The following is a 15,852-nucleotide window of genomic DNA, read 5'->3' as shown; positions in this document are numbered from 1 at the left end:
AAAATATATTCAAGTTATGGAAGCCAGTGTTTCAAGATAGTAACAACAACAGAACCACTACCACTGACAACAAACACACATTCTTGGACCTCAAGATTTCTGACACCATGGTATCACTGGATGTGAACAACCCTTTGAAGATAATGATAATCGAACACCAAAAGTCGCTAAACAGCCTCATTTCGAAGGGATCTGGTTTCAAAAATATGGGGCGGAATTGATCTTATCAGATACCCGATTTCATACAACCCGAGTATTGTATCAAGTCTCCCAAAAATAACCGAGACTTGAACAAAGCACTTTTGACTAAAATCATTGAATACTAAAAAGATTAACAAGAACATATTATTTCATTTCACTACTTGCACTAAAAACTTCGCCTGTAGCTCTTCTAGAATTACTGCCGGTCATAAGCCCGGGTAAAGGAGGAGGGTTGGGCATGGGGTTAGCGACTCCATCCCGTAGAAAACTAACTCGCTGAATAAACGCTAACTCGCATTAGAACAATTCCACCAACTCGCTGAATAAACGCTAACTCAATTTCTCAATATGTCCAACTCTATTAATACATTTCATCATCATCATCATCATCTCAATCATCATCATCATCATCATCATCATCATCATCATCATCTCAATTCTCATTACGGTTCGAATCATTCTGCTATTGTATAATGGTATTTTGTTATGCTTGACCTAAATTATTCATCTCGGTCTTTTCATTAACTAACATGAATACAAATATTATTGAGATTTTATTCCGTGACCTGAGAAACGAGCAGTGATTATGTCTTGTTTTATTTTCTATATCATGTATGTGTATGCACATGTGAGTATGGATCATTTTGAATGGACAATTTTGTGTGATATATTTAAAATTGTGGATAACGCGATGGCATTTGAAGAGAAAGTTACTGGGTTCGAGTCCCAGAGTGAACATCAACTCTGAGATGCAGGTGCATCCAGCTGACGAGTCCCAAATAGGACGAAACGCGCGTCCTGGATTCCGCTGCTAGCCACTATCCATCTCTGCTTACCATGCTTGTGAATTAAGGCTATAGTGAGGCAATACGCACAATGTGTACATATGCCAATTAGAGACTGACCAGTTGCAGTCCTAAAAACATCAATGAGAAGATCCAAACAAACAATACTATGTATATTTAAAATTTTTTTTTAATTCGAAGATGAAATATTATATTGATCTTGTTAAACTTATCGTCTTGGCTAGATGAAGGAAATAGTGTTGGGGAAGTTAGATCCCCAGAACTTACTTGGTAAATGGCCTAATTTTGTAATTTTATTTTGAAACCTTGAATTTCTTTGTTTTCGCGCTAAAAGCGCTCTTTACACCTTCGAGTTGAATTTCCCACTTGTAAAATATCTTAAACGCTGTTGGTCCGCTGTATCTTTGAGTGTGCTATTTTGTAATGCTGCCCAAGGACAATTTATTGTGGTGTATATATGTTTGATTTTTTTCTCTTACGATTGCTGTGCTTCTGGCTGCTATGGAATATATTTTTCCCGCTTCTAACTTGGACTTCTTACTCTAGTTAGCTGGGTCTGGGACGCGTCAGAATAGCTAGCTTATCGGTTTCTGGTCACAAGTTTTTGTTCCGTTCGCTAACTAGTGAATTCGAGACGCTTCAGATATAACAAATAGTATAAATGGAAATTAATTATTTGAATAGGTCGATCAAATATAATTGAATTTCATTAATAATATGACTTATAATTTGGAAATATAATGGGAACAATTAATGTTGTTTTGATATGTAGGATATCCAAAGGAGTATCTTAATTGCATAATTACTAAGCTATTTTATATATTTCATATAAAATTGTAAAGTACCTGTGATCATTTGTATCAAGTTCTGATGAGGTTACTAGGAGTGTCGAAAGTATGAAAGTACAGTAACTGAGATCTTTTTTTATTGATTTAGGCTTTATATTTATCTCTATAACCATCTATCTATATTTCTTCGTGATCTGATGTAGTGTTGTACGAATTACAATCTTGTTGATAAAATGTATTTGAACTAGTCTTTACGTAAGATAACTATCGGTATGACTACTACTATTTGAATCTTAGTAAGCAAGAACAACACACTATACGAAACTAAAAATTCTTGAGATATATGCCAAATTTGTGAGTTTATGATCAGGCAAATGGTAAACTGAGTCTAACTAGATTCGAACTATCAAATGAAGCGATTATGTATAGTAGTATTGGTTAGTATTCATCATTCTCTGTATATTTTTTTTTAACTTTTCCATGTCATTGAAAGTAATTACTTTCTGTACATTTCAGAGGTTCATTTTCAATCTGGAGATTTTCTAGACTCAGAACAGACAGATAGTATATTACTTTTATAAGCAGTATGGACAGAAATGAAAATCCTTGCAGGATCTGTTTATTTCATCCGAAGTGAAAAAATTGATAAGGAATAAATAATTAGTTTCGTTAACTAGATAAACAGTGACAAAAGTGGAAGGCATAGAGAATATCAGCCTACCATATGTAACGTTAAAGTCTGGCAGAAATGTGCATTGGCCTACATTGTCGCACATCAACACGAGATGAATATGGAAGCACTGGTAATAGTAAATAAAATGGGGGAAGAATAAGATACGAGATGGGTTCGCTAAATAAAGTCTTAAAACTTAAGATTTAGAGGCAGAAAGGGTGCATCCAAAATGAATTCTGAGCCATGTCACCTAATCATTATTCACGATAATTAAACAGTATCCTGCATCTATTAACGGTTAATGACTGACTTAAACTAGCCTTCTTCCAACCTACTTCTATGTCGGGCAACATTGTGCGTCTAGGTAGGTGGTAGTTAGTGATATATAATACAAGTTTATCATCTGAGGAATTCTCTGTACAGAAGAGAATGGCTTACTTGTTATTTGATGTATCAAACCATTTGTTAGGCAGCTAAGACATCTGAATACTTATGAATAGCAGCTTCAGAAAATACGTATCTACAAAAGAGCCGCTCGTGTATAGAGAAACCGAAGGTTGAAGAATCCAATTAAGCAGTCAGTTGTGGAGTCATCCATTAAAGTGGTTATTTCATGTATTAGGCAGAGCTGTACACTACTATATGAGGAATTGAACCTGCTACCGATTGATTGAAAGGTGAACGCTAGCCCCTAAGCCATCGATTCAGAACTTCACTAAGGATGTGGGTAATATGATCATACCCCTTTTTCTATTTAAAAAAAAATCGACTTACTATCCTATTAGATGTCTACTGTTATCAGGCATCGTTGTTCTCAACTGAAAATTATTACATTCTGCTAATATTTCACAAGTTGTACTCATAGGATATTATAATCTGGACGTACATACAAGTGTGCAAGAATCTATTTCATTTATCCATACAGAGGGAAACTTCTGTGTCAAGAAAATTTAAAGTAAAAGCATACTTGACCGACTCCCTTCATGAAAGTTTAAAGAAAACATATAGATGTACAAGAGAAATATTCAGTATTCGTAAAATCTCCAAAATAACAACACGAAAGAGATGAGTCAGACTGAAAGAATTGTTAGTAAACAAGAGCTCTGAAACATATTTACAACTGAATAACATCTGGAACTTAAAACAATTGTCAACAGACAACAAGATCAGAATTTTCAATACAAATGTCAAGATTGTTCTAATGTATGGGGCGGAAACCTGGAGAACTACGAAGGCCATCATCCAGAAGATACAGATGTTTATTAACAGTTGTCTACGCAAGATACTTCGGATCCGTTGGCCAGACACCATCTGCAACAACCTACTGTGGGAGACAACAAACAAGATTCCAGTGGAGGAAGAAATGAGGAAGAAGTGCTGGAATTGGATAGGACACACATTGAGGAAAGCACCGAACTGCGTCACGAGGCAAGCCCTCACATGGAATCCTCAAGGTCAAAGGAGAAGAGGAAGATCAAAGAACACATTACGCCGAGAAATGGAAACAGACATGAGAAGAATGAACAACTGGATAGAACTAGAAAGGAAGGTCAAGGACAGAGTGGGTTGTAGAATGCTGGTCGGCTGCCTATGCTCCATTGGGAGTAACAGGCGTAAGTAAGTAACAAGAACTCTGAAGTAGATATCTAACTTAGTTGTTTGAGAACACTGATGATAATTTTTGAAACTTTCGAGAGATTACCAAATTAAACTGATTCTTCGTCATATAGCTTATTAAACAACCTCTATAACTTTTCCTTATTTACGCCTGTTACTCCTTATGGAAGAGCATAGACCACCCACTAGCACTCCATCTAACTCTGTCCAGGGGCAAACCTGTATAACTACTAATCCAAATTGTAGTTTAGTTAGTTTTGTGTTCTAGATACTGTTCTAACTACTGGGATGATCCTGCAAATTACTCGCAATCGACATGACAAGCTCAGGAAACATTAAGAAGCATTTTATCCAATCAGCATTTGATTAGAAGTTTAGCAAGAAATATCACGAAATTGAAGTCATATGTAGAGTTTCTGATTGGCTGATTGCTGCTACTATGTTTAGTAGTATTCTAGAATTTTCAGGAAAACCCAAGGACTTTTAAAATATTATAAAAACCCTATATTTTCTATACATAAATGAACCTTTGAAATAAAGTGCTTCCCGTATATTTTGTGCCTTTTCTCTCGTGTTCAAGTCGCTGTAGTAGTTCTAGTTTGGGGGTACAAGACTAGCAGCTTAGAATCCGAATATAGCGTTCAATCAATAAGATTTATCAGTGGCGACGGGGAAAAACAACAATCAACAAGACCTATTACCAACTCTCTCTCTCTCTCTTAAAATTCAATAAATCAAAATAACACAAATGAAATAATTTCCATATAATTACTGATCATACTTATTGTTATTATTGATAATAATAATATTAGTAGTAGTAGTAAAATAATTATAATTCAAAGGTAAAAAGAATAGAGATAAACAAAATTTTTAAGTGAAGATAATCGAATGAAAATAGTTGAGTCAAGCCATTAAGACAATCAATCTAAAGCATAAACCAATATGTATAAATAAACGACAGTTAAAACAGTGGGAGAAAAAGAAAGCAAACTGAACAGAAAAATGATAGAAGATGGAAAGAGGAAGAGAGGGGGGGGGAAGTGAATGAACAATTCATAACACGAAAACAAAACGTTTGTTAAGTTTATGCATGTATGTATAAGCATGTATATATATGTATATATATACGTATGATTTTATTATTCAACAATGAAATATTATTAGTAGTCATAGTAACAATAATAATTAACAATGTATACACAAGGTTATCACCATATTAAAAGTTTTATTATTCTGATTGACTAATGACCTCTTACCGTCAATTCACATGATAGTACATTTAATGAATATATAATGTATTATGGATATACATAAAAACTATCAAAGTCAATATGAAGTCAAGTATAAACTTGCCTTAATTATATTTTTTATCATTTAAAATACGTATATTATTGTGCTGAAGTGATAGGGAGTTTGAAAGGGAAAAAGGCTACAATTTTCAAGTCCTACATGAGAGATCAAGTTACAACAAAAACAAAAACTTTTGACAAACAAACAAGAAAAAAAAATAACGATAGCAACAAAATAATTTTTTCTTTTTTTTTGTTTTTCATTAAATAACTTCGACCAGCAAAATGAAACAAACACACACACACAAACTTAATGGAAAGATAAACAAAAATAAATCAATATATTAATGAACTAATAAATAAATAAATGAAATGCAAAAAAATTTTTTTTGTTTTCTTTTCAAAAAAATAAAATGCATACAATTACATCATCACCAGAAGAAAAAGGATTTAAGTAAAAGTTAAAATAAAGAATTTTCATGAAAAAGCAACACATACACACAAAGAGAATCATCATAGTAATATCACTATTTGTAGAGTAATTTATAATAAGTGAATATTATACTGATTTTAATAAATGCATAATAGTAATAATAATAATGAGTGTAGCTAGAGAAAGAGAGAAGGGGGTGGGGGTGGGAGGAGAGATGAAGACAATAATAAGTAACAAACATTCAAATAAACAATGAAATAATACCATGTTTGTGTGTGAGCGCTAGGCAACTATGTCAACAAGATATAATACTCATAAAAATGACGGGGTAGTGGACAAATTAATAAATAAATAAACAAACAAACAAACAGGTTAACTGATTGAAACAGTTCAGATATAATAATGATGTATAAGCAGAATATTTGATAATAAAAGAAAAACAAACCAGCTTTATAATAGAAAGTGGGAAATAATAGTCAACACAACAATTACATGATCGCATTATGAAAGAAGGTTTAAGAGTGGGAAACATTTTGATGCATAGCATAACCAATTCTAAAACTGTAAGAGAAGGAAGAAATGGATTTTACACAACATGGACATAACACTCGACATACAAGCTGTTTAGTAGGAAGGAGGTAAGTCTGATAGATAACTTTTATCCATTGATAAAATGACTAGATTACATGCATAGAAAAGTCAAATAGATAATGAACAGATAAAATCTTGAAATAGAATACTTTGGGATATATATATATATGTATATATAAATCTACGAAATTGAAAAATGCAATCAGTTACTATTAGGGAGAAAAGTAGAATTCGTCTAATTGGATACATTCAAGATGAACAAAGAATAAGAAAGATGGAAGCAAGATCTTCAAGAGATTTCCAGTCATCCACACACACGCACAGATAACAATTAATTCCATTGGACATATTCTTGTCAAAAAAAAACTGACGAAACAGAAAACAAAGTCATGATATAAGAAATCGTATCGATAAAGAAATTATCATTATTATTAAACTATGCTTCAATTTGTCTAGAATCTATCTGAAGATCATCAAGAGGAAAAAGAAGCAATAGAACTAGGTTATTGTAGAGATTAGAAAGCTTAGGAAAAAAACATGAAATGCAAGTTTACTCTCAAAATATATATCGATAATTCCAAAATGGTATATCACGACAAATACTAGACAAAATACACAAAAGGTTAAGAAATGACGGTAAACAATAGGAGTAAGACGTAATTCTTCCATAGGATGGAAACAAACAACCATGATAGCATTGAAATAACGAACAAGAAATAATAATAAAACAAGCGACATTCCAAAGAAAACATTTACAAAATGGTAATGAAACGAGAGAGAGAGAGCTGTGATACTACTATTTACCAATAGCAGTAGTAAAAGTAGTACACAGAAATGAGAAATAATAACAACAAGGCAAATATTAAGTAATATTATTATTATTATCAATTCATTGATGATAATTAGTTAGTTCACAAGGGATGTGTTTAACTGGTTCACATACACATAAATAATTGTTTAAAGCAAAGGAAGGAATTTTTTTATTTTAATTAGCAAAGGCAAAATATAGTACTTCACAATTTCTTCAAAACAAGAAAGATTGAACATGTATTCAATATGACTGTCATATCAGTAATATCAATAGCATTGATCTGATTATCATTATTGAAGAGGAGAAAGATGTATATAACACAGAGTGAAATGCAGAACCCCAAAAGAACAGAAATATCATTCATAAACAATAGTAAGTGATTTCAGTCAATTGTTGTTCTATGTAAATGCAAATACATATACACGTACAGATTGATATATATATATATATATATTGGTGAATAAATCATATAGGGGGTTGGTAAAGAATCGATTACATTTGTGGTACTCATTAGGATATAGTATAGATATATGTGTTGATGAATATCGGTTGTGTGTAAAATGAAATTACAATGAGAATACACTAATCTTAATTGTAATAAAACATAAAAATGGTGAAAATAATTAAATCAGTGAATCATAACAACAACAACAACACATAGAATAAAGTATTCTACTTGACCAATATGAGAAATAAAAAGAGAAAGACGAAAAAAGGGAGACAGAAAAAAAATCAAAACAATCACAGACGACTCTACACAATGTACTTTTTGTATTACAGATAATCATAATAATAATAAGACAAAATGCGTATTTAATTACTATTATTACTACTATTACTACCACGATTTGAGAAATACGTAGTTCACACGAGAAAAATGACTGGAGCTTATGCATACACACACGCACATACGTACACTGACATATGCTTTTGTTACACACAAAGGAATGGACAATATTCACTCAAGATACTATAGTGGGTTAGGAACCAAGAAGGAACATTTTCAAGGTCATGGATGGCGGCACTAATGACGTAACACGGATACACTATACGATGAATTAGCTTAAATTAATGAGCAAGCCATTTGGTCATTGCTTTGTCCCCATAAGCTGTGATATTGGAATGAGAACGGGTTGGAGAGGTTGGTGCACTATGAGTAGGAGGAATAGAAGAATTAGTAGTTTGTCCAGATGGAATGGTCAATCGTGAAGTGTTACATGATGAATGAGATAGACAAGATGTACCACTATCGGGAAATGAAAGTGGAGAATTTGTTTTAGGATTGCAATTATCTGGAGTGGACGGAACATGAATACTGCTACTACTTTCACATGTAGTAGCTGCCATCGCCTTGGGGGAATTACTCAATACAGTTGATGGTGGTGATGATGGTGCAAAAGATCCACTATTTAGATAAGTTGGACTTGATGTATATAAACCTCCAATCACAGATTGTAATGGCTGTTGTTGACTGGGTCGCGTTGTATGATATCGCATAACACTGTAGTCTACATTAAAACAGTCAAAATCAGCAAAAACATCTTGAGCTATAGCGGCCAATTCTGAAGAATTATCCGATGGAGTTAAAACAGGTTCTTCAGTAGTGAAATCCTAAACAAATAAGAAATGAAATCAAATTAATAGTAGTGGCAATAGTTCACTATGAATGAAAAAGGAGGCTAAATCTAGGTAAGAACAATTGAATATGATATACTAAATAATATTAGGAATAAAAGATATAATTTAAAAATACAATTAAATTTCACAGTCTACACAATAAATGTACACAGTTCGATAGAAAATGATGGAAATAGGACTATAATCAGTATGGAAATTTGTGGAAATTGTAGTAGTTTAACAGTTGAATTCACAAATCGATCCAAGCTCGACCACTATTCAAGACCAGAAGGCACTAGACGGTCGTTTCGTCCTCGTAAGGGACTCCTCAGCAGTGGGCAAACACGGTCCTGAACGCGGGACTAAAATTATAAGCGGAGATGATGATGTATAATAGTGGAATCCAGAACTCGCATTTCGTCCTATTTGGGACTCTTCAGTTGGATGTACCTGCGTCCTAGAGTTGATAAGAGACTGGTCGACCGCAGTGCTAAACATCAATGAGAAGATTTAAACAACCAATAAAAATGCGAATTAAAACTTCACCCGATTGTACAAGAGCGAACGGTAATGAATTCCAGTCCCAGAGTGAACATCAATTCTTGGATGCAGGTACATCCAGATGACGAGTCTCAAATAGAACGAAACGAAAGTTCTGGATTCCACTGTAAGACACCATCATATCCGTTTATAATGCTTGTGATTTAAGGCAATAATGAGGTAATCTGTATAGGATGTCAATAAGTGACTAATCAATAGCAGTCATAAACATCATTAGGAAGATTCAGATAAGCAATACAAAAATTGACTGAAATAGAAATAAAGATTTCAAAATATTATTCAACTTTAAACATTTCACACTACTACTACTAAATAGGGGGAATAATTTTATTAGCTAATTGGAATATAAATCATTTTTCTGTTGGAATTTCAGATTGATTTAAGATGCATCTATAGTGGTATTTTTGTTAGATGAATAATTTAACAGTAACAGGTACTGTCTTTGTATATCACTTTGGGAGTTTAATAAGAGCATATTTATTGATTGATTATTTAAACAAAGGGTTACCAAAGTATATGTGCGCCGCAGATTTTTTTGCGTATATGGACTGCCCAGGTACCTAAATCGAAGCAGGTGATTTTCTTAGAGAGCCACTCTCCGGGCATTTTCCCCTCAGAATTCTGGAGTCCGTGTGAAACATTGATTAATAATCAGGATTTTTCTACTACTCTAGATCAGTGCTCCGTACCCACCAACCCGGTTTAAGCGCCGAACATTCGCTTTTCGTCCTCTTAATCTCGTATACAACTCCCCAGCCATGAGGACGTTTCTGAAAGTAGCCATATACACATGTATATATGAGAGCATTTTGAGAGAGGGCGGACTCTACTCACCTTTGGCTGTACAAAGGCATTTGGATGAGATGAAACGAGAAAAAGAAATTTTATTTGTTACCGATTAGTGTATATTGGTCAATGTTAAATCAGGTACTCTATCAACCCACTTGGTCATAATATCATCTATACATTTCATAAACATGGACAAACAATATTAATGTACCTTTATTTCTTACGTAAGTATCATAATTTTATTACGTTGCTTGGTTAAAAAAAACCCATCAATGAATGAATGGTATTTAGGAAATCAAGCATATACACCAATTATTAACTTTCACAGCTACTCAAAACTTGGTGCAATAAAAAAAAGAAAAAAACAACACCATAATCAATTTGTTTGTATACCTTATCAAAATTGCTTGTATCTATTCTAGAACGAACTTTTGGACGAAATGGTGGTCGTACACGACGTTCTTCTAATATTTGCCAATCTATTTCCTTAAAGAAAGGATGACGTTGGATAGCCAATTCTCCACCGTCAGCTGGTACACATCCAAGTCTTCGAGATGGTGATTTGACTAGAAACTAAATTGTATTTTTAGAATGAACAAAATATATAATTACTAAATAGTGTGAAAAGATTTTTATTTCATATAATCATTACAGTTTTGACTTAGTTTTTCTTTGATATCTCATGAAATAGGATACATACACACACTGGGCAAAGCGATATGAACAAAATCTGACAACCATACAATAAACAGTTCATTTGCACACTATCAATCAATTGTCTCAATCTTGAACGTCCCTTCTGCAAATATCACTCCATCGTCTCCGATTATTATTGTTCATGCATTTTCATACCAATTGCGTTTCGTTCCCATTCTTTCGTTATCGATCTTCTACTGAAATACATTCAATGCCCGACCAACGTTATATACTACTTATGTGGATATAAGTAACCCACACCACATTAGTACTTTAATCAACATGCTAACTCTCCAACCGTTAGCAAATAATGCACGAGTAGCTGGAGCGGTATGCATAAAAAATGACTACACGACGAAAAATGTGTTTTCACGATGGTAGCACATTGAGTTATCGTTTATACTTTGCCCAAACAAATATTTTCTACATCGTTTAGACGGTGTTGTCACTGAAGAGCTATCAGTTTGGTGATACTGATAGTCTAACAAGATCCTTTTGGTATCCGTCCAACGAAGGTAAAGCTAACAAACAGATCAACAACCAGAATAGAAAATAATGCCTATTCGATGAAACGAATGGTGAGTTAGGCCACCTCCGGTCTCCAAATATCACTGACAATTATCAATTGAAATTCGCCAAGAGAATCTGTTACTGTCCTAATGAGTGAGAACAATAATCAATGACTTCATAACGTGGTGTCATGACTTGATTTGGCCACTCCCAGCTTACTTTTAATCTACTTCTAAGAGCACCAGTATTGTGTATAGAAGTTGTGATGAAGGTTCACAGACTCACCAAATGGTTTAGTATCTTTACCAACCGCAACCAAGAATAAGCTTAACCACCCGGTTGTTATACAATAGGCAAGCACTATCTCAAGGACACCTATGATCAGATACTAGTAACCTTACACAAATCCTCTAATTTCAAAGGGCGCTACAATAATAACATATTTATCTAGGGGAATTACGATAAACTGAATATAAAGGAAATTGGATTGTCTCATATCCTTTTTCACATACGAACAAAAATACAAAAATGAATTATCGGAAGTTCATACTTTTGATAAAATATCTACAGCATCTGAATTCAAATTTGGCGGATAAGTAACCTCTTCATAAGAGATAGCATTAAATAAATCTTGTTCTGTATCACCTTCAAACGGTGGAGCACCAGCCATCATTTCATACATTAATACACCTAAGGCCCACCAATCAACACTGAATCCATAGTCAAGTTCAGCAAGAATCTGTTGAAAAAAAAGATTATATATATATATATATATATATATATATGCATGTAGAAATTTACGTAGTCAGTCCGTCACAACGTAGAACTTTGTACGTACATACATCAGTTCGAGTTGCCATACCACATTAGCAAAGAGATGCAGCTGTCCAACATTTAAAAGAGTGAATATTTATCCATAAAAAATGATGCATTATCGATTCATTTGTTAGGATGACAAATTTTGATGTCATTAGAACCGTATACGAGCTATTCACAATTGAAGGGTTAAATGAACGAGAATACTGTGTCTGAGATAGAGCTCACATACAGAATGACAAAAGTTTATTAAGATAATGAATAGCATAATTGATTAACGAAACCATAATAATAATAACTACCATTACTGTTGTTGCTATTATTATTGATCCATCTAACAAGATTTGAGCTACACTGTAAGTGTGACGGCTAATGATGTTACCCGGTTTTCAAACCGAAGTAGTTAGAATGAGGGTCTGAAACAAAGAATTAGTGACCGGAAGTTGAACGGTTTAATTAGTGAGCCACAGACTCATTATACAATCATTATTGTTAACAATGCCCCTTTATTAATAAGATTATCATAACATTTCAGTGTTACAATAGGTCAGGATATTTTATTATCCAAAGCACATAAAAAACAAAATTGTTTAAGAAAAAAAACGAACCTCCGGTGCAATATAATCCGGTGTACCGCAAAATGTTGATGTTGATCGCCCTGGTTTCATGCCTTCTTTACACATACCGAAATCAGCTAATTTACAATGTCCTTCAGCATCCAGTAGAATGTTATCTAATTTTAAATCACGATAAACAATATGATGATTATGCAGAAACATTAAAGCTAAGATAACTTCAGCAGCGTAGAATCTTGCACGAGCCTCGTCAAATCGTCGTGCACGTTGTATTTGAAACATTAAATCACCGCCATTCACATATTCCATGACAAAAAATAAACGGTCCTATTTAGTATACATTTAAATAGAGATAGGTAAGCACAATAATCAATCAAAAAAAGATTAAGGAAATGAAAAATCAAACTAATCAAAGTAACATGCCCCTTGATAGAAAAATCGATACATTCGTCTATTTATACGGGTGGCAACTCAAATGTTAAACAAACGAAGTTATTGGAAAGATTGCTTGATATTAACTTGGGCATATTCAATGAAATAAATATTTAACTAGTCACCATTTACAGGAGTCAATAGTCTGAAACCCAGTAAATATAACAACTTAGAGTATAGATATTTGTAATCAAAAGGAATATTCCTTCTCGAATATGTTCGAATTATGAAGAAAGTAATATGGAGGTTAGATGTACGGGGAACTGGTTATACAAGATAAGTTTCATCATCTGACGAATCAGATGAAGAGTGCATAATGTGCCGTATATGTCTAGTAGTTACACAACTAAAAAAAGTAGTGATAACTAGGAGAAAAGGGAGTTAGACTAATTAATATTTACTTCATTTGAGCGGATAATTATTTATATAAATGAGTATTTATTGATTTAAACACATAAACATTAGTACAAGGAGGTACCAAATACATATGCGCATTATAAATCATTCGATTTGTATGAGGGCTGGGATACTGCCCAGGTGCCCAAACCGAAGCAGGCGGTCTTTCTAAGGGGCCGCTCCCTGAGCCTTTGACCTGAAAGCCTAATCCACAAGACAATGGAGCAACGTCAAGAGATGCAGTCCCATGGTAGCCGGCGACCAACAATAGGTTCATATACCATTTGTTTCCTTAGGATACTGGAGCCCATGTGCATCAGTGGTTTGAAATCAGGGTTGGTGGACACGGAGGATGCACTTAGGGGAGTTGGAAAACCCTGATAAATGAGGATTAAATTAAATACTCACCAGACAAAAGGTTAATGAAATTGTGAAGAGGTATACGAAAAACGATGAATTAGCTAACATAGACAAACTAAGAAAAAACAGATAAAGTAATACTACTCCTGTGGTGTGTGCTACTGATGTCGACAGATATGTAATATGTATCACCAATCGAAAGTGGAATGCCTGGTGGCAGAAGGCTGAGAAAATTGAAGAGAACCAGAACAGAGAGTGATTGGTGTGGAGACGAAGGGGCAACAAAGTCTGAGACGATTGATGTATATTTCGCAAATGAAGTATTTACTGTATGGTTCTCAGATTTTATTGAGATTCTGTAATTTTGTATTCAAATATATTTGGTCGTCCCCACCTGTGTTCTCGTTCACTAGACTACTATTACTCCTACTGATGCTGTTACTACTTCTAGTACTTCAGATTTGTTTACGGGAAATTTTAAAGGTCATATATGTATATTTTATACGCATAACAGACAGAGAGACACTGGTAAGCATTTTATATACATATATTACCTCAGTTTGAAATGCGCAATAAAGTGCCGTCAAGAATGGATGATGTGCAGCCAAAACAAGAATACGTCTTTCAGTCAATGTGCAATCCACATCTTCATCTTGTAATATAACTTCTTTTTTTAAAACTTTTACAGCAAATACTTCACCAGTTGATTTATATTCAGCAAGCATTACTTTGCCGAAACTACCTTTGCCTAATACTTTAAGAAATGAAAAATCCATTAAACAAGGAATCTGTGAAGCTGTGGTACATCCATAGGCATCAGGAGGGTCCTAATATTTTTTTTGAAAAAGAATAAAGGAATAAAAAACATAAATCATATGATTCAATTAAAGTAATCATTTATAGTATTACAATAACAGCAGTAACTTGAACATGTGTTGGGAAATGAATAGAAAAAATTCGATAAGAACTAACTGAAATGAGAGTTATAAGCAGAGATGAATGGTGGCTAACAGTGGAATCCAAGACTTGCGCTTCATCCTATTTGGGACTCGTCAGTTGGATGTTCCTGCATCGCAGAGTTGATGTTCACTCTGGGACTTAAAAGGAGTACTGTTCACTTCAAATGCCATCGCGTTATCCACTTAGCTACAGAGTCTAGATAGCCACTAGATGGGATACAAGTACATCCAGATGACGAGTCCCGAATAGGACGAAACGCACGACCTGAATTTCATTGTTAGCCAATATCATCTCTGCTTATGATGCTTGCGGCTTAAGGCAATACGTATAGGATGCACATATGTCAATAAGAGACTGATCAATTGCAGTCCTAAACATCAATGGGCAGATTCAAATAATCAATACAAAAATGAATGAAATGAGTTTCTTAAAATTATCAATTCAGTAAATTTCAAATCTGGTGAGAAGGCTGAAACTGAAATCCTAGCGACTGGTACCCAAGACTGTACCTAATATATTACTACAAATAAGCACACACATATCTTTCACTGTATCACCCATAGAAGCAGTAGGAAAGACAGATTCTGCGGTGGTTATTTGTATTTTTAAAATGTTGGGCATTTGTATTATTTTGCCTCGACATCCTGCTCCATCGCCGTCCAGACGGATCGATCAGACGCAGAGTACATCGCAACCCCACCTGGTCGGGACAGTACCTCCACTTCACTAGTTTCTGCCCCATACAATATAAACGTTCTATTGTCAAAACTTTATTCGCTCGGGCAAGTAGAATCTGCACTGTAGATACATTGGACGACGAATTTAAGTTTATTACTGAGACACTTAAATTAAACGGATATCCTGAAACGTTTATTGGTCATCAGAACACAAATACGACAAAACTGATAGCAACGGATGTGCCCAAGAAACC

General features: G+C 34.1%; 1 protein-coding gene across 1 annotated transcript in view; it reads right to left on the bottom strand.

The window, feature by feature from the left end:
* Positions 1-8,277: 8,277 nt before the first annotated feature.
* Positions 8,278-15,852, bottom strand: part of Smp_131700 (serine/threonine kinase) — a gene marked incomplete at both ends in the record, with an annotated part of 18,879 nt that continues 11,304 nt past the window's right edge. The window contains 5 exons of the mRNA XM_018796448.1: positions 8,278-8,820; positions 10,570-10,749; positions 11,933-12,121; positions 12,807-13,100; positions 14,516-14,757. Of these exons, the coding sequence (XP_018650660.1) occupies positions 8,278-8,820; positions 10,570-10,749; positions 11,933-12,121; positions 12,807-13,100; positions 14,516-14,757 (1,448 nt within the window). The remainder of the gene's footprint in view (positions 8,821-10,569; positions 10,750-11,932; positions 12,122-12,806; positions 13,101-14,515; positions 14,758-15,852) is intronic.

The sequence above is a fragment of the Schistosoma mansoni genome, chromosome 2 (assembly GCF_000237925.1).
Source record: "Schistosoma mansoni strain Puerto Rico chromosome 2, complete genome".
Lineage (NCBI taxonomy): Eukaryota > Metazoa > Platyhelminthes > Trematoda > Strigeidida > Schistosomatidae > Schistosoma > Schistosoma mansoni.
Note: the sequence above shows the minus strand (reverse complement) of the source record. Positions and strands in the feature narration are given on the sequence as shown.